The 23659-nt window shown below is 43.2% G+C and overlaps 1 protein-coding gene across 3 annotated transcripts in view; it reads left to right on the forward strand.

Moving 5' to 3' along the window:
- phkb (phosphorylase kinase, beta) overlaps positions 1–23659 on the forward strand; it is a 184849-nt gene that overhangs the window by 43138 nt on the left and 118052 nt on the right. For all 3 annotated transcript variants that reach the window (XM_037534548.1, XM_037534547.1, XM_037534549.1), the window contains 3 exons: positions 99–179; positions 8086–8201; positions 16158–16221. In XM_037534548.1, coding sequence (XP_037390445.1) covers positions 99–179; positions 8086–8201; positions 16158–16221 — 261 coding nt within the window. The remainder of the gene's footprint in view (positions 1–98; positions 180–8085; positions 8202–16157; positions 16222–23659) is intronic.

A 23659-nucleotide genomic window follows, 5' to 3' on the forward strand; every position in this document is an offset into this window, starting at 1 on the left:
TCTCTCTCTCTCTCTCTCTCTCTCTCTCTCTCTCTCTCTCTCTCTCTCTCTCTCTCTCTCGCGCTCTCGCGCTCTCTCTCTCGCTCTCTCCTTTGCAGATCGATGCCGTGTCTCTGTTCCTCCTCTACCTGGTGGAGATGATTTGTTCTGGTCTCCAGATCATCTACAACACTGATGAGGTACTGAACAAAAAAATCGAACAGAACAGAATGGAGCTCTTTCTTTTCCACCTCAGGAGAAACGCCCCCGTCTGTGGAATGATGACCCGGCAGGCGTTCCAGCACAAATTGGTGCAGAGTGCGAGTGCGTGTGCGTGGTAATGGTGCCGGTGGTGGCGGCGGGCTCCTGCCCAGCCATTGTCACACACTGTCAGCTGTCGCAATAGCTGCAAAAGAATAGTCAGTGGGGACACGACTGTTGCCAGCAAAGCATGTTTTCCTGCCAACACGTCGCCTTTTAGTCCACTGCCACTGGCTCATCTCTCTGTTTTGGCCACAGACTTGTTCCTAAAGTGTCCGCCCGGGGGAATACACGGCCAAGATCACATCCGGTGTAAAGCTGCGCTGTAATTTGACCTGCAGTCTGGAGTCATGATTATCATTTTGCTATATATTTGGTTCACACTAAATAAGTGACCTGTTTATACTATGAGCACAAACGTGCTCTGTCAGAGCTGCTGTTGGGAGGTTAGATGGGCTTTAATTCGATTCAGCCTAACGAGAAACTGTAGAACGGACTCGGTTTATATCACAATACCTACATTTAGAGCCGGTTATTCATTCAGTCTAATGAGAAACTGTAGAACGGACTCGGTTTATATCACAATACCTACATTTAGAGTCGGTTATTCATTCAGTCTAATGAGAAACTGTAGAACAGACTCGGTTTATATCACAATACCTACATTTAGAGTCGGTTATTCATTCAGTCTAATGAGAAACTGTAGAACGGACTCGGTTTATATCACAATACCTACATTTAGAGTCGATTATTCATTCAGCCTAATGAGAAACTGTAGAACGGACTCGGTTTATATCACAATACCTACATTTAGAGTCGATTATTCATTCAGCCTAATGAGAAACTGTAGAACGGACTCGGTTTATATCACAATACCTACATTTAGAGCCGGTTATTCATTCAGTCTAATGAGAAACTGTAGAACGGACTCGGTTTATATCACAATACCTACATTTAGAGTCGGTTATTCATTCAGTCTAATGAGAAACTGTAGAACAGACTCGGTTTATATCACAATACCTACATTTAGAGCCGGTTATTCATTCAGCCTAATGAGAAACTGTAGAACGGACTCGGTTTATATCACAATACCTACATTTAGAGTCGGTTATTCATTCAGCCTAATGAGAAACTGTAGAACGGACTCGGTTTATATCACAATACCTACATTTAGAGCCGGTTATTCATTCAGTCTAATGAGAAACTGTAGAACGGACTCGGTTTATATCACAATACCTACATTTAGAGTCGATTATTCATTCAGCCTAATGAGAAACTGTAGAACGGACTCGGTTTATATCACAATACCTACATTTAGAGTCGATTATTCATTCAGCCTAATGAGAAACTGTAGAACAGACTCGGTTTATATCACAATACCTACATTTAGAGTCGGTTATTCATTCAGTCTAATGAGAAACTGTAGAACGGACTCGGTTTATATCACAATACCTACATTTAGAGCCGGTTATTCATTCAGCCTAATGAGAAACTGTAGAACAGACTCGGTTTATATCACAATACCTACATTTAGAGTCGGTTATTCATTCAGCCTAATGAGAAACTGTAGAACAGACTCGGTTTATATCACAATACCTACATTTAGAGTCGGTTATTCATTCAGCCTAATGAGAAACTGTAGAACGGACTCGGTTTATATCACAAAACCTACATTTAGAGTCGATTATTCATTCAGCCTAATGAGAAACTGTAGAACGGACTCGGTTTATATCACAATACCTACATTTAGAGCCGGTTATTCATTCAGCCTAATGAGAAACTGTAGAACGGACTCGGTTTATATCACAATACCTACATTTAGAGCCGGTTATTCATTCAGTCTAATGAGAAACTGTAGAACGGACTCGGTTTATATCACAATACCTACATTTAGAGCCGGTTATTCATTCAGCCTAATGAGAAACTGTAGAACGGACTCGGTTTATATCACAATACCTACATTTAGAGCTGGTTATTCATTCAGCCTAATGAGAAACTGTAGAACGGACTCGGTTTATATCACAATACCTACATTTAGAGCCGGTTATTCATTCAGCCTAATGAGAAACTGTAGAACGGACTCGGTTTATATCACAATACCTACATTTAGAGCCGGTTATTCATTCAGTCTAATGAGAAACTGTAGAACGGACTCGGTTTATATCACAATACCTACATTTAGAGCCGGTTATTCATTCAGTCTAATGAGAAACTGTAGAACGGACTCGGTTTATATCACAATACCTACATTTAGAGTCGGTTATTCATTCAGCCTAATGAGAAACTGTAGAACGGACTCGGTTTATATCACAATACCTACATTTAGAGTCGGTTATTCATTCAGCCTAATGAGAAACTGTAGAACGGACTCGGTTTATATCACAATACCTACATTTAGAGTCGGTTATTCATTCAGCCTAATGAGAAACTGTAGAACGGACTCGGTTTATATCACAATACCTACATTTAGAGTCGGTTATTCATTCAGCCTAATGAGAAACTGTAGAACGGACTCGGTTTATATCACAATACCTACATTTAGAGCTGGTTATTCATTCAGCCTAATGAGAAACTGTAGAACAGACTCGGTTTATATCACAATACCTACATTTAGAGTCGGTTATTCATTCAGCCTAATGAGAAACTGTAGAACGGACTCGGTTTATATCACAATACCTACATTTAGAGTCGGTTATTCATTCAGTCTAATGAGAAACTGTAGAACGGACTCGGTTTATATCACAATACCTACATTTAGAGTCGGTTATTCATTCAGTCTAATGAGAAACTGTAGAACGGACTCGGTTTATATCACAATACCTACATTTAGAGTCGGTTATTCATTCAGCCTAATGAGAAACTGTAGAACAGACTCGGTTTATATCACAATACCTACATTTAGAGTCGGTTATTCATTCAGCCTAATGAGAAACTGTAGAACAGACTAGGTTTATATCACAATACCTACATTTAGAGTCGGTTATTCATTCAGTCTAATGAGAAACTGTAGAACAGACTAGGTTTATATCACAATACCTACATTTAGAGTCGGTTATTCATTCAGTCTAATGAGAAACTGTAGAACGGACTCGGTTTATATCACAATACCTACATTTAGAGTCGGTTATTCATTCAGCCTAATGAGAAACTGTAGAACGGACTCGGTTTATATCACAATACCTACATTTAGAGTCGGTTATTCATTCAGTCTAATGAGAAACTGTAGAACGGACTCGGTTTATATCACAATACCTACATTTAGAGTCGGTTATTCATTCAGTCTAATGAGAAACTGCAGAACGGACTCGGTTTATATCACAATACCTACATTTAGAGCCGGTTATTCATTCAGCCTAATGAGAAACTGTAGAACAGACTAGGTTTATATCACAATACCTACATTTAGAGTCGGTTATTCATTCAGCCTAACGAGAAACTGTAGAACGGACTCGGTTTATATCACAATACCTACATTTAGAGTCGGTTATTCATTCAGCCTAACGAGAAACTGTAGAACGGACTCGGTTTATATCACAATACCTACATTTAGAGCCGGTTATTCATTCAGCCTAACGAGAAACTGTAGAACGGACTCGGTTTATATCACAATACCTACATTTAGAGTCTGTTATTCATTCAGTCTAATGAGAAACTGTAGAACGGACTCGGTTTATATCACAATACCTACATTTAGAGTCGGTTATTCATTCAGTCTAATGAGAAACTGTAGAACGGACTCGGTTTATATCACAATACCTACATTTAGAGTCGGTTATTCATTCAGTCTAATGAGAAACTGTAGAACAGACTCGGTTTATATCACAATACCTACATTTAGAGTCGGTTATTCATTCAGCCTAATGAGAAACTGTAGAACGGACTCGGTTTATATCACAATACCTACATTTAGAGTCGGTTATTCATTCAGCCTAACGAGAAACTGTAGAACGGACTCGGTTTATATCACAATACCTACATTTAGAGTCGGTTATTCATTCAGTCTAATGAGAAACTGTAGAACGGACTCGGTTTATATCACAATACCTACATTTAGAGTCGGTTATTCATTCAGCCTAATGAGAAACTGTAGAACGGACTCGGTTTATATCACAATACCTACATTTAGAGTCGGTTATTCATTCAGTCTAATGAGAAACTGTAGAACGGACTCGGTTTATATCACAATACCTACATTTAGAGCCGGTTATTCATTCAGTCTAATGAGAAACTGTAGAACGGACTCGGTTTATATCACAATACCTACATTTAGAGTCGGTTATTCATTCAGCCTAATGAGAAACTGTAGAACAGACTCGGTTTATATCACAACACCTACATTTAGTCAACTCTTGTTAAATATGGCAATTTTAAACTTGCTCAACTAACTGAAAATGTGGAATTTTTATAGTAATGTATTACCTATTATACATTAAACTGTTACAACAAACCTGCATCACTATAAAGATATTAAATGTATATTTGTTTGAATGTTTGTGTGGGAGCACATTCACAGCTCTTGATAAACAGAAGAAATAAGGCTTAATTTTATTTTGAATGTTGAATGTTGTACCTCACTGTATGGGGGCAGTCGTGGGCTGGAGGTGAGGGAACCAGCCCTGTGACCAGAAGGTCGCCGGTTCGATCCCCTTGGCCGACAGTACGTGACTGAAGTGCCCTTGAGCAAGACACGCAACCCCCAACTGGCCCCCACGGGCACCATAGATAGGGCTCACAAGTGTGCTCACTGCCCCCTAGTGTTTACTAGTTCACTAGACGTTTAACCTCTTATTGTCGTATCTTTTCACCAAAACTGTGCTGCTCTACCTCCCAGGCTGGGATAAAAACTAGAGGAAGCACTGAAGAGAGTTCAAAGCCTCAAATCTGCTGGGGGAGTTTAAGGCCTCTAAACATTCTCCTTACTCCGTATGTTTGAGTAGATATTGTCATTTTCATTTTAAATGAAAATGTTGTGAGTGTGTTTGTACAGTTAGATTAGATCAGTAAGTGGGTGGGGGGGCTGCAGGAGGGGTCCACGCACCAATTTGTTATGTGTAGCTGTAAAAGTTTAATCTCTCGCTCTTTTCCCCCTGCAGCCCTAGCGGACTTCATTAATTCCATCTTTCTTTCCCGTCGTGCTGTCGGCGAGATTTACTCGGCTGTGTGGAAACGTTGTCCATAGAATAATTGCGACTTTTATTTATCCGGTGCCGTTTGGCTTTATCTTCAGAACGAGGGTTCCTCTTCAGTGTTAGGTTCGAGAGGCAATTACTGTTTACATGAGCTTTGTTTACCGTACAGGCAGCATCACCACGCAGACCCGGCCTGCCTTAAACACAACAGATTGCCAGCGTTGCTTTTATTTGAGCTTTCGTGCTGTTTTGCATGGCAAACCTTAATTGGCGCGTTTAAACAGTGCCCACTGGGCTGCATGACACAGTTTAAAAGCATGGATGTTAAATCAGCAAACCAGTCCATGCATTCATTAACAGACAGTGGAACAAATGGAAAGGAAATAGGAGATTGTTAGTTATTCCTGCCCGGTGGCTTGTAATGAGTTTTTTTTTTTTTCTGTAATCTCATTGTAGAAGCATTGATTTTACAGTTCCCTGGATGCAGTCGGGCCACTATACTGGAAACCCCTAACTTGTAGCTCCACCTTACCGGTGTGCAGACTGTAGCTCGTCTGTAGGGAGTTGAAGTACAAGGTGGGTGTTTCTAATAAAGTGGCCAGTGAGTGGAAGCACAAGGTGGGTGTTTCTAATAAAGTGGCCAGTGAGTGGAAGTATTAGGTGGGTGTTTCTAACAAAGTGGCCAGGGAGTGGAAGTACAAGGTAGGTGTTTCTAGTAAGGTGGGCCACTTAGTGAATGTCTGGGGTAGATGTTTTTAGTAAAGCAGCCAGTGAGTGGAAATAAAATTAGATGTTTCAAATAAAGTGGCCAGTGAGTGGATGTACAAGGTGGGTGTTTCTATTAAAGTGGCCAATTTTTTAAACATATCCAAAAGCCATGCGGTCGTTAATTTGATTATTTGCGATTGTCTTAGAAACTCAAACATGCTTAGCTCAATCTCTTCACGAGTGAGAACCACATGTAAGGAGGTAGGTCTGAACCGCAGACGTGCGCTGTGTAGTGCGGAGGGAGAAGTGTAGAGAAAGAAACCGTCTTTGTTTGTTTGTGTGCCGTTGCAGTGAAGTTGACTCTCTTTTAGATGGGCCAAGAGAGAGAATTCAGAAAATAGAGGCACCTCAGGCCAGAGCGTTCATTAAGATCCCGTAGAACTCCACACATTAATCACTGAATTCAAACCTAAAATAAAAACATCCCTAGTCTCTACATTCCTCCTCCTCCATCTCTCCTCATCCCTCCTTTCTTCTTCTCTGCCCCATTTTAACGCGCTTTAGGGGCTCTCCGCTTTTTCCGTGTTAAATTAAAGCCCGTGTCAGTCATCGCTCCCCTGGCACGTGCACATTTCCCCACTTTCGCCCCCCAAAGTCATCATTCTTTGCGCCACTTGTTTTCCCGTGGCCTGTTTCCACGGCAGCGGTGGGGGTGGGTTCCCTCCCTTGATGCTTTGGGCTTCCAGCGGCACCGGTACCACCCACACGAGTGATGAATTACCAGAGTTACTCGAAGATGCGGTGCTCTAGATCATTATTCGCGACTGAGTCTTAGGGGTAAATAAGGCGGAAGCTGAATACGCTCTGGAATAATGTTAATATGCAGGCTAATGCAAAAAAAGAGCACCGTTCCATTTCTAAAGTCTAACCCAGTCAAAAAAAGCAGTTCTAGATAGACCATGGACATCTGAAGCTTTCAAAAGACTTCCCATGCTTTATTCCAAGCTTGTGACAATCGTTAGCTTTGAAGTGCTGTAATTAGTTCTTAGAATAACCTATGAAGTCATTCTGAATGTTATAAATAGGTTCTAAAAAAAATACAGCACAATCTTAAAGATGGTTCTTCAAGGGTTCTTTAATAAAGAAAACGGTTCTCTATAGAGCTGTGGCCACTCCCACAAACCCTTACAGGATCAGGTGGTTCTTTGCATCATGAAAGAGTTCTTCAGGTTGATGGAGAATGTGCTGTAGATGGTTCTGTATGGAACCTTTTTGAAGAGGCTTCTTTGAAACACCAAAAAGAGCTTTGCTAATGTTTAGATGTCAAGCTTGTAACAACAGAAGAACCCTTTTTGGTGCTATATAGAACCCTTTTTCAAAAAGATTCTATATAAGGTCTTTGAATCATGCAATGGGTGTCCATGGTTCTACATAGAACCGTTTTGTTTACTAAAGAACTCTTGAAGAACTGTCATTTTTGAGTGTGTCAAGTGTATCTCTTTTCCGGTTTTGGTTCCTCTTAGTGGTTCTTCCTCATGCTCTTAGGAAGGTTCGCCTTCTGAGTCTTGGCTCCTCTCAGTGGTTCTCCCTCATGTTCTTAGGAAGGTTCTCCTTCTGAGTCTTGGTTCCTTTCAGTGGTTCTCCTTCTGAGCCTTGGTTCCTCTCAATGGTTCTCCCTCATGCTCGAATAGAAATCCATATATAACTGTCTACAGCACATTCTCCATCAACCATCTTTTTTCAGTGTGTGTTGTTTATCATTTCAGTTCCCAGAGCACTTTGTTTTGAATAGAACGTAAAATACCTTCCAGTATTACAATATTTTAGCCTACAGTTGGATTTGAATGATAGCATGATGATTATTATGAATGTGAGTTAATTAATTAATTTCTGTGTGTTTTTAATGTGTTTTATCTAAACACACCAGTCAAGTGTAACATAGACATGTCACAAACACTCCACTCCAAAGTCTGACACTGACTCTGCTGTATACCTTGTTTTTTTGCAGGTGTCCTTCATCCAGAACCTGGTGTTCTGCGTGGAGAGGGCATATCGCGTGCCGGACTTTGGGATGTGGGAGAGGGGGAGCAAATACAACAACGGCAGCACTGAGCTCCACTCCAGGTCAGTCTCACACTCTTTCGGTCACCATTCCACACTGAGAGCGTCTTTCTTCCCCTTTTAGGGCTGGTTTGGTCCTCCAAAAGTGTCCGGACAGCCCTTCTAATTAGTGAATTCAGCTGCTTTATACATATTTTGTGTGTGTAGTGCATGAAGGACCTCTAGAACTGGATTCTTCATTTCTTTCTTGGCTAATTAAGCGTAGCGACAGTCATCGGGGGGGGATTCGAGTTTGGAATTACATCTGTTTCTGACAATGTATTGACCATCAGACTAAAACTAAAACTATATATAAAAACTAAATTGAAACTGCACAAAAGATCTCACACTGTGCGAAACACGCCTCTTATCAAGGTCTAAAAACCTTCAATAGTGAGCACAGCTTGATGTCGGAAAGTCTCAGGCCATTCTGTCTCATATTCGGGAGCAGCTTGGGTTAGAAATTTCATCAGGATTACAATGTCCGTGGTATTTTAAGAATTCCATGAGTAATTGACACTAATGGAAACAGGAGTCGAGCTATGGAGAGGAAACAATGCCACTAAGTGTCACCTGTAATGAAACCCTGTCATTTCTGATAACCTACTGTCAACAAAAACCTGTCGTGTGATGTCGCCGTTGAGTCAACTTGACATCAGAGTTCACAAAATCAGCCTTTATGAGAGCTGTTGCTTGTTGGAATAAGCCTTTATAAATGCCGGTTTGTGTACCTGGTCATGAAAGGCTGCCGTTGTTGTGGAGAACCTGTTCTGGAGCAAAGTCAGGAGATGGGAACTGCTGTGATGAGCTCTTTATTCGGGAGCTCACGGTCCATCGGTCTTTGATGGCCCAGTCGGACCAGAGCTTTATTAGCACGATTACGTACTATTGTGTTGGCTCTAGGGCTGGGCGATAAAATGATAACGTAAAATTATCGCGATACAACTTTTCCTCAATAGAGCGATACATTTTTAATATAATACTCCATCCTCGCGTTTGCATGTTCAGCGAAAAGCCCTGGTGGTCGCCCAGGAAAGCGACACTACTCTGCTGTCGCCAGGAGAGGGTGCACTTCCGAGTTTTTAGACATGATTAGAGAGGTAGGGGGCGATGAGTGAAATAAGTCTTTAGCAACGTTCACAAGCGAAAGTGAAGGAAAGAAGTGGGTTCATGTTCGTTACAGCACAGATTTAAATGAAGTAAACTGAGGAAGCTGTGAGGTATTGGAGATATATAATATGTAATGTATGTGTATATGAGCTTTGCTCATATGGATCCTAAACTCTGCTCACCATTTGTATTCAACACTTCACCAAATAGGAGTTTTATTTGTGTGAACTTCAGAAATGCACATCTTTGTTGTGAATGTAGGATGATCTACTGAAGACCAGCCCCAGGTGTGCTCGTTTAAACAGTTAGCAGATGTGCTGAGTCTATATATACACCTTTTGTTTTCATTCATGAGTGGGAGCCGTGTTTATGCTGCAATAAAGTACAGAAATGTGGACAGACCTTCTCTACGTTTGCTGTTTGAGCTGCAGCGCTCTGCCCAGCCGAAGCTCCAGGCCTGTATTCCGGGTCATAACAGGGAACAGGCTGGAAGCAGCTCACTCCAGGAGCTGACGGAGGCTGTGATGTTCTCCTTTCCTCTTCATTGCGCCGCACCGTAATAGAGTGAAACTCACGCAGTCACAGGCGTTCGTATCAGCCCAGGCCAGAAGCCACCCTCAGCGAGAGGCCCTGCTCCTTTTTAAAATACATAGAGAGTCCTTTTTAATAGAGCGCAGTAAATAAAAAGGCCGCTCCGGCGCTGCTTTGGACCCTCCATCCAGCTGAGCGCAATAAGGATTCCCTCCATCAACCTGTTCCTTATCTCCAAAACGCATAGCATCTCCTCCGAGAGGCAATTAGAGTATCGACTCCCTTAGACAGGTTTAAAAGCCTAAAGAAAATATCGTATTTACCATTTCAGTAAATGAGCCAGACGAGGTTTTCAGGAGAGAGGAAAACTAAGAGCAAAGCAATTTAGCAAACTATTACTTACTTAGTGTTAAAGTTGCACTTAAATCCACTGAAAGGCTGATAAATCAGCACAAAAACGGCATACGGCTCTGCTGAAACAGCCTTTGTTACAAAAAATATTGTGCAAATTAATAATGTATTAGTGAAAACGAATTCATTGTTGACTGATCTGCTTTAATATGAATTGATCTGTGATGTAATCCCAGTGCAAATACAGAGAAAGGGACCCTCCGAGATATTTAGGCCTCCAGAGAAGGCCTAGACTTTTCGACACACTAAAGCCATACATGGCTGTATTTTTTCAGTCCATTTCATTTAAAGGAATCCTCGTGCTTGGTAGTACCCTACCTACTTGTCTCTTGGATGGAGACAAAAGGGTTAAAATCATGAAGGACACAACAAGAAATTGTCCAATCAGGATCGTTTTCTCTGTAGTATCTAAGGAGATGCAGCTGAGCAAGCTCTTTCATTGGTTCGGGCTTTAGGAGCTGGACTGAAGGCCTTACATGTTAGATTAACCCCCAGCACAATTAGGAAGTGACAGAGGAACCAACCCATCACACTTTGATTTGCAATGGAATCCGTTTTCATGAGGAAAAACATCATTGCAGCCCAGGGGTTGGAAACCTGAAGATCAAGAGCTTCAGCTCAGCTATAGCCACTTTTCTCACATCTCCGGCAGGAAACTTATCCCCGAAAAGTCCAACAGTTTCTTGTAAAGTGACTTTTTACAAGCCTGAAGTCAGTTTCTCATTCTCCAGCTTTACCGTTCCACCTTAAATGGTGCCTGAGGCAGCAGTTACATTCCATCATTTAAGGTGGAACGGGAAAATTCAGCTTCACAACTTTTTAGTGGTTCAGTTTCTCGTTGCAGATTAAACGTATCAGGAAACCAGCTGGAGTGACTATAAACACAAACAAGTCAATTTGTCTCTTAAGATGTTCGTCTTAAATCTCTCTCTTTGCCGTTTCATTATCTAGACGAGACTGTTGTCTGTGTTGCTATGGTGACCAGCCGTCTGCGCTGATCTTCAGGGTTAAAGGGTGAATCAGCAGTTCTACATTAACTCCAGCGTTTAAGACCATTTACTGTTAAACTGTGTTGAAGGATCAGCAGAGCTTTATTTTACTGTAGAGGAGGATTATTTTATTATTACCTGCTGATCTGATTCAGCTGTGGAGACAGTAAAAGAGCACCATGTTACGGAACCCTGCTCTAGACCTCCCAGAAGTACTAGATACGTCACTGGCACTGTGAATAGGAGTCATAGTCCAAGCAGATTAAAGTTAGTTAGGAATGGGGAAAAAAGCAGCAGCAGAACTCTTCACTGAAAGACTCACTGTAAAACGGATACATTAGCTTAGTACTTACATAGGGTTGGAAATCCCTTAGAGGTGCCAAGAGAAATCATCATAGAGGTGTTTTCTTCTGATATTTATTCCCCGAACTGAAGGCCAAGTTCTAATACATTCCTACTGCTAATAAATAAATATCATAAATATATTTCAGAATCAGGCACACCCCATTTGAATCTGTTCGAAAGGCTTAATGTGTCATTTGAATAGACCTTATTTAATCTATTTGCTTGAGTTGAGGTTAAAACGGCCGATTAATTTCTGAAAGTAATTTGTTACAAATTACTGTGAAGCCCAAAAGAAGTTGAAATGATGTAAAGCCACAGCTTGGCCACAGAGTGAGGCTGACAACATGAGCAGCATATTATCACACAGATACTAGGCACTTTATTAGAAACGCCTCCATTGTACTTCCGCTCACTGGCCACTTTACTGGAAACACTTACCTTTTGGCTTCACCTTGTCGGTGTACAGCTATAGACTGTAGCCCGTCTGTTTCTGCATGTTTTATTAGCCCCTCCATCATCATTTTCTGCCCACAGGACTGTTGTTGAGTTACTGGAGTTTAGACTTGTCAGTGTTACTGCAAGGTTGAGAGCGGACCCCAACCATGGACGACCCCAAGACGACCTCTGTGGTCGGAAACTGGCTGTTGATGAGGGTTTAGAGGATGGCTAGCACAGATGGATGGGATGCAGTCTCTAACTGTACGCCAGCAAAGGGAGGCTGCTAGGAAGGGGTTTCCGATAAAGTGGCTGGGAAATGCATTTGCCTTACAAATACCTGTTTGCGGAGAGAATTTATAGTTTACAAGCCCTGAATAGCTTGTAGGGCAGGTACATCAGTACAGACCCTCTCTTTCGTGACTGCACAGAGCTGCTCTAGTGGATGGATAAAGGCAGACGCCTCTCGCTGTGCCTGAGAGAGTGTGGGCAGACAGCCAGAGAGAGGAGGTGATAAATGCTTTCCTGTATTAGTCTTAAATCATCATCCTCCAGACCCGAACAAAGAGAATGAAAATCGTTTTGCTTGTGTGAGTCATCACTTTCAGATTACACTGAAACCGTGCCAGATTACTCGGAGCGAGAGCCGCGAGCTTCGGAGACCTTTCAGCAGCTCGCGCCCGTCCGAGAGAAGAGGACACGAGTTGAATTTTAACTTGTCTTTGCTGCGGTATGCCCGGTATCAATAAGGAATACTGATGTCGTTGTTCCCTTTTATAGTACTTTCCAGAACTTCACTGTTAGACGCGGGTTTTAACTTTTATTTTGTGCCGAGGCAACATATTCAATCAGCCGCTCTGACAGCTCTTACCTTTTACGTCCATGTAAGTTTGCTCTCTGTCCTGACACAAAATCAATAGCACTTCAGCAAAGCTCGTACTCGATTGCAGTCATAACTGACTGTAGGTGGTGTGTGGGCTGGTCAAGACAGCGATGGGTCAGGCGTAGGAGGGTAAAAATGCTTCTGTGCATAGTGATGCATCGATCCGAAGGTGATGATTCAGCTGCATCGCTTTCGGAAAGGTAGTACCAGTTACAATTGATTAGAATATTCAATTAGATTATGTTCTTGTAATGTACACTATACGGCCAAATGTATGTGGACGCCCCTTCTTATTATTGAGTCTCAGCCATACCCATCGCTAACAAGTGTATAAAATCAGGCACATAGCCTTGCAATCTCCATAGACAAACCCTGGCAGTAGAATAAATCGTACTGAAGACTGGCACAGTCAGAGGATCACACCATTCTGCAAGTCAAATGAAACCCCCCTCCTGTAGAGCTGGGGGATATGGCCAAAAACGTTATCACGATAAATACAATTCAGACCGTTTGATCTCGATACAGATCGTAATAAATGTCAAATCATCATTTATTTTAAGTTTGAAGGCTGATTTTGGCTCCTGGGTGGTTAATCGCTGTTTTAAACTGTCCTTTATGGGCAGAACACGACAAACACTCGCCAAACAGTGGACCATCTGACAGATCTGTCATGGGACAGTGGGAGGAAGGCTCAGATGAGCTGTTTTACCAGCTGGAAAGGCACAGCTGCAGTTTTTGTAAATAGTGATAATTTAAGAAAGAAAAGATTTTTATCTGTCTGGTGACGAGGCTCGGCTGTCCAGCTACACATGCTAAACAAGTGGCCAACAACGGCTAGACTGTCCAGTTTCTCAGTGACGTTAACTTAATACGAACAGCAGACATTGGCTGGTTCGCTGGTCAGTGATGGATCACACCACCTCACTGCCATCAGTCCTACCACATCCACATCAGAGCATATCACAGTACTCAGACACCAGCTAGCAGACGGCTGGGTTTCTCCACACTAGTCTGAGGGCTGAACTGCAAAATATCAACACCAGACAAACAGAGTCCGACTTTTAGCTACGTTTAAACTGAAAGCGGTGCTTTTGTGTGGTTTGATCTACAGTATCATCAACTCGCCGTGATGGAGCTGCTTCAAGTCATCCAGCTGGTAAAACCAGCAAGCCTGGAAAGACGGCGCTCCCCCGCTCTCCAATACCTCACAGCTTCCTCAGTTTGCTTCCGTTTAAATCAGGGCTGTAACGAACAGGAGCCACTTCTTTCCTTCACTTCCGCTGCTCGGGAATGCACTAATACTAAAACGTGACTGAGCGCTGTAACAGTGCTGTAGTTGTGAAGATTTACCTTGTTTGGACGTGAGGAAAGAGGTGGGTTCAATGTAGGACAGTAGTTACGACACTGATCTTGTCAGTCACAGGAGAACAGATCGCCGGTCGCTCCACTCAGACAGGGAATGTATATTTGGTGTATATTAAGTGTTGGCTGGAGGGGTGTAAAGCACCGCCACTGGACTCTGGAGCAGTGGAAACGTTCTCTTAAGTGATGAATCGGCTTCAGTATCTGGCAGTGAAACAGCCTGTGGTTGTTTATTCTCACTCAAATGGCCCTTTCCTGTCACAGTAGGCCATGTTTGGCCATGCCGAGCAACAAAACACACCAGACTCGAGTCAGACTTCATAAAGATTTTACTGGTGCTGCTCCGCTCTTGTTTTTGTTCATTTTTTAAAGCTTTTTTGTGCTGTTTTCTTGTTATAACACAAATATCAGGATGAAATCAAATAGCAGGCAAATAAGAACACCTCATTAGTCCATTCTTCACTTTTCAGTGTGAGATTTGTGCACACGTCAGTGTTTTTCATACATATATATATATATATATATATATTATAAAAATGTACACACACACGTTTGATAATCTACTTCATCTACTCGGGGAAGGGGAGTGAACCACAAACCCAAAATGTTCTTCTGCATGTTGCATGATATTAATTTTCTTAGACCTTTTTGATGATCCATCATTCTGGGAACGTCTAGAATTACTCAGTATTTGATTCATGTGTTTATTTTAGAAGTTCTTTCCGGCTCCTTTGCTTCCTTCTGACCTGTGAAATCTGCAGAGGCCTCATAAAGATGTAGGCTGATGTTTCTGTATCAAAAAATGAGAAGAGACTCATACAAAACCCTCCGTGTTTGAAGAGATTCCTGAAGAAATGGCAGAATGTGGCCGCAGGAGAGCGAGGCTGCAGCGCCGAAGGACGGTTGAAAGTCTGAAAGCGAAGTTTAAAGAATCTGAAGACACGACACGAAGAAGTGACCCTTCGAGCACATTCTGGGTGATGAGCCCAGCTGTCAGTCAGTGAAGCTTCTTGTTGCTGTTGTGGTTCTGGTGAAGATGAAGCTGATCCTCCGGGAGCGACTTTCGTTCTTTGGCAGTTGTGATTGTTTACCTCTGGATGAGCCAGAGCTCTGCGTGTGGGTCAGTTTAGGAGCTGATCTGTTCAGAGTGTCGCATACAGACCAGATTTAAAAGATAATCTGAACAGCCGAACAAAAAAACTCAGATTTGGGCCACTTTTACCTGCTGTATGAACGTAGCCATAGTGTCCAAACTGTGAAATGGAATTCAAGAGTAATACTGAGGGCAGTAAAATGTCAGACAGTGACTTTGCCATGTCTAGTGAGTTGCGGGCGAGTAGCAGATTGAGAGCTTTTCAGACATGCATCTGCTTCCAAACTTTTGAATGGCAGTTTTTGTTTTCATTATTTGTTTGTTTGTTTGTTTGTCATCCAGTAGAGGATGCACTCAGATGAAATTAAGTTATGCTATTTTCAAACATAATTGGCGATTACGTAGAGGTAGATGACTGAATTCTTTGGTTTTGTGGCTGGACTCACACCAGAGAGCCGCTGGACAACACTGACCTGCATTACAGCAATCAGGAAGGCTCGTTTCATGCATATTGCTATGGCCTCTCTTAGTGCTGCTCAACACATTCTTACTGCTCGGTTCATGCAGCGCTGAGGGTCATTTAAGAAAACAGAAACGACAGACGTGATTCGCTTTGTTTAACTTCAAAAGAGCGCAGACGGGGATCAAAGCCGTTATGGGTATTGATGTCCAGAACAAAAGCAGGCGCTCTCATCAGCTCAGGCTATCTTCGCTCCTCTAAGTGCTCTGAAATGGCAGCCACAATGCTCTTTTCTTAAACTGTAAAAAAAAGAGTTGGGTGTAAAATCGATGGCGCCACTGATCTGTTCTTTGCGTTGCAGTTCTGTTGGGCTGGCCAAAGCAGCGCTGGAGGCCATCAATGGATTCAACCTGTTTGGAAATCAGGTAGGTTGGATCGTTTTCTCGTTTTCTCCATTAATGCCTTCCACATACGTTTTCTTCGCAGTGTCTTCGATCAAAGAAGCAGAGCTTCAGGTTCTAACGTCACCGTACATAATGTCCTGTTTGAGTATGTGGCCAGAATGGGTCCGGATCTGCGTTTTAGGGCACTATTATGTACAGTGGACATATTTCTTATTGTCTGAGCTGTAAAATGGAATTCAAGAGCGAATTCAGGGCCCTTAATGCCGGCCAGCGCCCTCACAATGTCTAGTGAGCACTGTAGATCACTGCATCTGCTGAATGTAACCCAAAATGCATTGCAATGAACAGTAGCTTACCTGTTAGCTTAGCTGACCCATATGTGTCTTTATAAACAGCTTATATTTATATTTTTAACAGGTTAGACTCGAGTCTGTGGCTTTGCAAGTCAATAAAAAAAAACACTATAACCTGTTTTCTGCCTGCTAGGGCCCAACCGATATATCGGTTGACCGATAATATTGACCAATATTAATGACCCATGGTTTTATTGGTATTGATGTTATTCTCTGATAATAAGCAACATGTTTGACGGTGATGGTATTCGATCTCCAGCCTCTTGAGGGCAGGACGAAATATTTAAAGCCATCTGTATTTTTACTCCAGCTTAACTACAGGGATAGAGCAGAAACGTGGACCGTCTGGGGAACCCTGAGAACGATTGTCTTACATAGAAGTGCCTCTGGGGAACCCGGTGTGAGATGCTCGCTGTTTAACTACGCTGTATGGCCAAAAGTAGCTGGACACAACTCTTAATTATGAGGTGTGTTTAGGCCACACCCATTGCACACAGGTCTATATAAATTAAGGACGTAGCATGGGGGCAGCTCCTTATTAATACCACTACTAATAATAATAATATTTAAAGAGCACTTTTCATGCCTCAAAGTGCTTTACAGACCGGTGCTAATGTTAAATAAAAGAATTCAGATGATCTAATAAAAAGTGAACTGAGCGCCACAGTTTGGAAGCAGGATAACAGAGTGTCTCCACTTTTTCTGGATTTTATGAACCAAATAAGAGAGAGAGCGTCACAGTAAACCCAAATTTAGTCGGAATTTCACTAGGCGAAGATGTAACAAACAAAACAAACACACCTAACCCTAACAAACAAAACCGCCTAAACTTCTGAGTAGCCCCGCCCCGGTGATAAAGTAGCAGTGTGGCCCAATTCAGGGGATGGATCCTTCGAAGGACGCAGTCTCTGAAGGCCTGTCCCTCGAAGGCTGCTTAGACCCGAGAAAGCTGAAGCTACGGCGGATTTTCTGTTTGTGTCACCGCACCGCTATTCCCCTCCTCACCATTGCCACAAAACACGCTTCTCGTCAAGTTCTTCTAAAGTTCTTTGAAGATGGAGCCAGAAACTTCTTTCATTTATTAGAGCTGGAGATGCTTCAGTGCCGATGCTCCTGATGAGATGGATTTTTTTTGCTTTTGTTGTTTGTTTGTCACATTTGTATCGTTAGCTATTTGTCTCAGTTTAAACCCAATCCATATTTTTTTTTTTTTTTTAAACTTATATTTAAAGGTGCACTCTTTAGCCGCTGTTCACTCTGCTGATTCTGCAATGTACTCGAATGGGTGGGTAATGATTTAAATGATTTGCGCATCACTGCATTTCGTTTCCATTTACGTTTTTCTCAGCGTCCCAACTTTTTGAAATGAGGTTGTAGTTAATGGCGTTAACTTTGCCGCCTTGGCTGTCTGACTGTCGCTCACTCCAAAGTGACTGTGATGAAGAAAGATAGAGAGAGCACAATACTAAAGAGGCCCCGGGGATCCATTTTCGTCACAGTGTTTGTGTTGGTCTCATTTCACTGATCAGAATCTGCCTCCAGGTACAGTTGTATGCAGAAATTTGCTCCAAATTTCAGTATATTCAGAACCATCAGCCAACTGTGTTTTGCACACAAAGGAATTAGGCCTCTGCATTTAACCCATCCGTGCAGTGAAACACCCACATACACACTAGTGAACACACATATCAGGGGGCAGTGAGCACACTTGCCCGGAGCGGTGGGCAGCCCTATCCACGGCGCCCGGGGAGCAATTGGGGGTGAGGTGTCTTGTTCAAGGGCACTTCAGTCATGGACTGTCAGCCGAGGGGATCGAACCTTCCGGTCACAGGGCCGGTTCTCTAACCTCCACTGTTTAGTGGAGTTTCTTGGTGAAAGTAAGTTACGCATCCTGTGCACATTCTGCACATTTTAATCAGCATGTGGAACTGGAGCTTTGTTTCCTATCACTGTGTGAGAGAAGCTCCATGCTGCCTTTATTGGATGCTATTGAGTTTCTGAGCGAGTGTTCCCACATTCAGAACTCAATTCACATCGCTATGGAAACACTTTTGATTGATTTGTTTCATCAGAGAAACAGTAAAAGGCCACTCAAGTGTAAATAATATTCCGATTCATGTATTTCATCATGGGCGGCACGGTGGCGTGGTGGGTAGCGCTGTCGCCTCACCGCGAGGAGGGCCTGGGTTTGATTCCCCAGCCGGGTGACCATGTCTCTGTGGGTTTTCTCCGGTTTCCTCCCACAGTCCAAACACATGCAGTCAGGCTACATTGCCCCTGGGTGTGAGTGACTGTGTCTTTCTGTCTGTCTGCCCTGCGATGGACTGGCGACCTGTCCGGGGTGTATACTACCTTCCACTCGATGACCGCTGGGATAGGCTCTTCTACATCATTTCAACACACCGGCTGTCCTTCACGGTGTGTGTAAATGTTATGATGATTGGATGAATAGAAACGCTCCAAAATCATTTAGAAAAACGCCTCTTTACATTAACTTGCATTGAAAGGTGAGTGTTTTTGCCCTCTCCTGTAAACGTACTGTTTTGGAGATTCTTGTTTTTGCTTGGAAAACGACGATTCGCTTGTTTGAAATAGTTTGTGCCACGTTTATAATAAAAATCAACTGTTTTTTATGCTTTTTTAGATCATGTTGTTCTCAAACGACATTGAGAAACTGTGCAATTAAGCCACAAAGTAGATTAAAAGGCAGAAATAGCAGCATTTTGGCTCAGGATTGAAGGGTTAATGCTGTTTTAAGCACCCTTTTCTTCATCTGATGGTTTCAATTGTACACACTCTGTTGTAGTCGAAGCACATTTTCTCATCAGCGCTCAGTCTTTATGCCTTTAGGCGAATGATGGTTGTCTGTAAAATGAATACGCTTCAGTGTGGTAATCTATGTCTCTCCACCAGACACCGACTGATTCGGCTTTGAGTCCGATTGTGTTCTGCACAGGCTGGTGATCCATATCGTGAGTTCTTTTTCTGCGGTTGACGAATGGTAGGCGCGCTCGTCGCTCTCGTTTCGTTTCAGAGAAGTCGTTAACGGGATTAATTTGTTTTGCTGTTGACGAAAAGCTACGACTGCACTGAGCCACATTCATTATAGCTACTAATGCATTGGGAAGCTGAAGCGTCCCCCGTTCCTCCGTATATGAAACAAACTTGCCATATTAAAATGGTCATTTTCGGAACTTTATGGCTTTATAAGATAAGAGAAATATGATCTTCTGTTTAATGATCGTTAATGCCTTTAGTGTTACTGTCATCCTCAGCCTGATCATCAGACTCAAGAACCCACAAACAATATCCTGTCTGTTCAGGTCTGGTCTGGTGCAGTCTGGCCCAGTACAGTCGGATGCAGTCTGGAATTTTCTGGCCTGTTCTGTTCTGGTCTTTTCTGTTCTGTTTCAGTCTGGTCTGGTCCAGCCCGTTACAGTCCAGATGTTCTAGTCTCTTCTGTTCTGGCCTTGTGTGGTCCTGTCTGTTCTTGTCTGGTCCTGTTCGGTGCAATCCAGTACGGTCTGGTACATTCTTGTCTGTTCCATTCTGGTTCTTTATGGTCTGGTCTGGTCTGGTCTGGTCTGGTCTGGTCCGGTCAGGTCTGACATGCTCTAGATTGTTCTGTTCAGGTTTGGTCTTGTCTTGTCCGATCCAGTTCATAACAGTCTGGATCTTCTTGTCTGTTCTGTTCTGGTCTAGTACAGCCCGATACAGTCTGGTACCTTCTAGCCTGTTCTGGTCTGGTCTTTTCTTTTCAGGTTTGGTCTTGTCTTGTCCGATCCAGTTCATAACAGTCTGGATGTTCTTGTCTGGTCTGTTCTAGTCTGGTCTTTTCTGTTCTACTAGTGTCTTGTCCAGCTTGCAAAGGACAGTCCAGTCCATTACAAGCTGGACATTCTTGTCTTGTCTGGGTCGGTCCGGTCCAGTCCAGTCAGGTCTATTCCAGTCTGTACATTGTAGCCTTGTGTTTTCTGTTCCATTCTGGTCTCATAGTCCTGTCTGTTCTGATCTGGTCTGGTCCGGTACAGTCTGATGTCGTCTGGTACGTTCTGGTCTGTGCTATTTGTTCTTGTCTTGTCCGGTCCAGTCTGATTCAGTCCAGTCCGTTACAATTTGTACTTTCTAGTCTAATCTTGTCTGTTCTGTCTGGTCTGGTCTGGTCTGGTCTGGTCTGTTCTAGTCTGGTCTGGTCTGGTCTTGTCTTATCTCTGCTATTTGGTCTTGTCTTGTCTGGGCCGGGCCAGTCCAGTCCATAACAGTCTGGGCGTTCTAGTCTGTTCTATTCTGGTCTAGTCTTGTACGGTCCTGTCTTGTTCTGTTATGTTCTGTTCTACTCATTTTAACTCCATAGCCTGAGAACATGAGTCCTAACATGTTAACTGTTCTTCCCTGCTTATCTTGGCTTTACTGACAGGAGTGGATACGGCTGCCGTTGAAAATGACATTTTTGACCTTTAATGTCCCAGCCTGCTCTTCGCTCTGCACTGTGTCATTGGCTTGGGGCTTAGTGCTGTATAGAAAACTGCTTGATGAGGGTTTCTGTGGATTAAAGTCCAGGCTAATGAAGACTTATCAATTCATTTGCTGCGTTACTGTGTTTTTAACACTGTTTCAGTACAGAAGTGAGCGAGCGGTGAAAGTCAAGTGCCTCGGGCGTCTGTTGCTCTTTGCTCCTGCGTGACTGTTGTGAATGCACAAGTTCGATTTCAATCATCTGCTAATCAACAACTTCACAGCCAGAATCAGAGAGCAAAGCACCACCCTGAACATCAAAGGATTTTCATTATCCGTAAACACTAACGACAAATATGCTTCGTCGGTCACTTTCTTTCATGATCCTGGTCATTCGTATGTCTAGTTCCTAACCCAGATAGGAACGAAACCCACCACATCTTTCGGTCTTTCACCACAAGTGCAATCAAACTTTTTTTGTTGAACCTGTCAAAGTTCTTTATAACACCAAAGCATTAACTACTTATATAAATCTGAAATTATCATCTGCACAACTACCATTTGCTGTCCCAGACCCCACAAAGTCCTTATATTCATAATTTAGTACCATGCACATGTCAGAGACCACCCTTCATTTATTTAATTTCCACTCAAAACAAAAGATACAGAGAAAATGTGGCTCTTAACAACCACCTGGAAGAGCTGGTAGACCCCAAAACTGACTCCATCAGATAAGCAGCACTGAAAGCTTTGATCTCTGAGAGAGAGGAGAACATCAAGCTGCTTCAGATCTGAAAACATCCACAGGTGCTTCTGTCCATCCTTCCACTGTGAGAAGACCACTCAGTGCTGTGGGTCTGAAAGGATGCGTAGCTGATCAAGAAGAACCTCGCTGAGAAAAGGAGACAGACCAAACAAAGAAGCTGGACGATGGACTGACCACCCCAGATTCCAGACCTCAACACCACTGAATGGGTTTGATTATGTCAGAAAATCAACCAGCTTCTCAGACTGAGCTTTGGAGGCGTGTCTGCAGGTTCTCTGAGGAGATGAAAGGGAGTCTCCTGAAAAGAGCAGAAGCTGGAATGAAGGTAGTAATTGTACTTTTAATTTACCTATGAAATATTGTTTTTAAATCCCTTTGCTGTAGAGGTTCTGTTCGCAGCCGTATATAATCTGCCAGCCAGTTTTGTGCGCTCCTCACTCGGGTGCAAATGTACGAGGGAGAAAAATGTGTTTTTGTTTATGCTTTTTTTTCTGCATATATACCCCATAAACTTCTTTTAGTTTTGTAACTAACACCGTCAGAATGCATCCTGCTTGCGCCCGAAGCCGCAGCAGGCTTAGGAACTCCAGCCTACAGTGTATTACTGCCGTAATTTACAAAAGGAGCCACGAGGCTGGTGTAGCGACTGCCTCACTGCTGTCTGAGGCTGCATCAGCTCTGAGCGATGGCTGAGTTATTAATGAGAGCTCTAGCTCTCCTCCTCCCTCACGCCTATACATCTACAGCTTTCATCAGCAGGTCCCTCGCTCGTCTGAGCACAAAACCCAGGTGAATACAGATGGCTTTATCCTCCCAGCTCCTGGAAGAGCCCTGTTTGATGTAGCGAAGCTTTTACTGCCTCATAATGTGGCCAAAAGTTTTGAGACATCCAGCGTTTCTTCTGAAATGAAGGTGTTAGTGGTGATTCTGTGCTGCAGTAACAGCCTCTCCTCTTCTGGGAAGGGCTTTGCACTAGATGTTGCAACATTTGCTGTGTGGGTTTGATTGAGCATTAGTGAGGTCAGGTACTGATGTTGGATAGTCATTTCTGGGTCACTCCAACTCATCCCAGAGGTATTGGATGGAGCTTCGTCACTTCAGAGAACACAGTTACCCTGCTCCACAGCCTATTGCTGGGGGGGCTTTATACCCCACTAGCCCACTCTGGGCATTGGACATGGTGACTTTAGGCTGAATGGCTGGGGCTAAACTGCTGTAGGCTGAATGAGTTGGGGCTAAACTGCTGTAGGCTGAATGAGTTGGGGCTAAACTGCTGTGGGCTGAATGAGTTGGGGCTAAACTGCTGTGGGCTGAATGAGTTGGGGCTAAACTGCTGTGGGCTGAATGGCTGGGGCTAAACTGCTGTAGGCTGAATGGCTGGGGCTAAACTGTTGTAGGCTGAATGAGTTGGGCTAAACTGCTGTAGGCTGAATGGCTGGGGCTAAACTGCTGTAGGCTGAATGGCTGGGGCTAAACTGTTGTAGGCTGAATGGCTGGGGCTAAACTGTTGTAGGCTGAATGAGTTGGGCTAAACTGTTGTAGGCTGAATGGCTGGGGCTAAACTGTTGTAGGCTGAATGGCTGGGGCTAAACTGTTGTAGGCTGAATGAGTTGGGCTAAACTGCTGTAGGCTGAATGAGCTGGGGCTAAACTGTTGTAGGCTGAATGGCTGGGGCTAAACTGCTGTAGGCTGAATGGCTGGGGCTAAACTGCTGTAGGCTGAATGGCTGGGGCTAAACTGCTGTAGGCTGAATGGCTGGGGCTAAACTGTTGTAGGCTGAATGGCTGGGGCTAAACTGTTGTAGGCTGAATGAGTTGGGCTAAACTGTTGTAGGCTGAATGGCTGGGGCTAAACTGCTGTAGGCTGAATGGCTGGGGCTAAACTG

This window comes from Pygocentrus nattereri, chromosome 25 (assembly GCF_015220715.1).
Source record: "Pygocentrus nattereri isolate fPygNat1 chromosome 25, fPygNat1.pri, whole genome shotgun sequence".
Taxonomy (NCBI): Eukaryota; Metazoa; Chordata; class Actinopteri; order Characiformes; family Serrasalmidae; genus Pygocentrus; species Pygocentrus nattereri.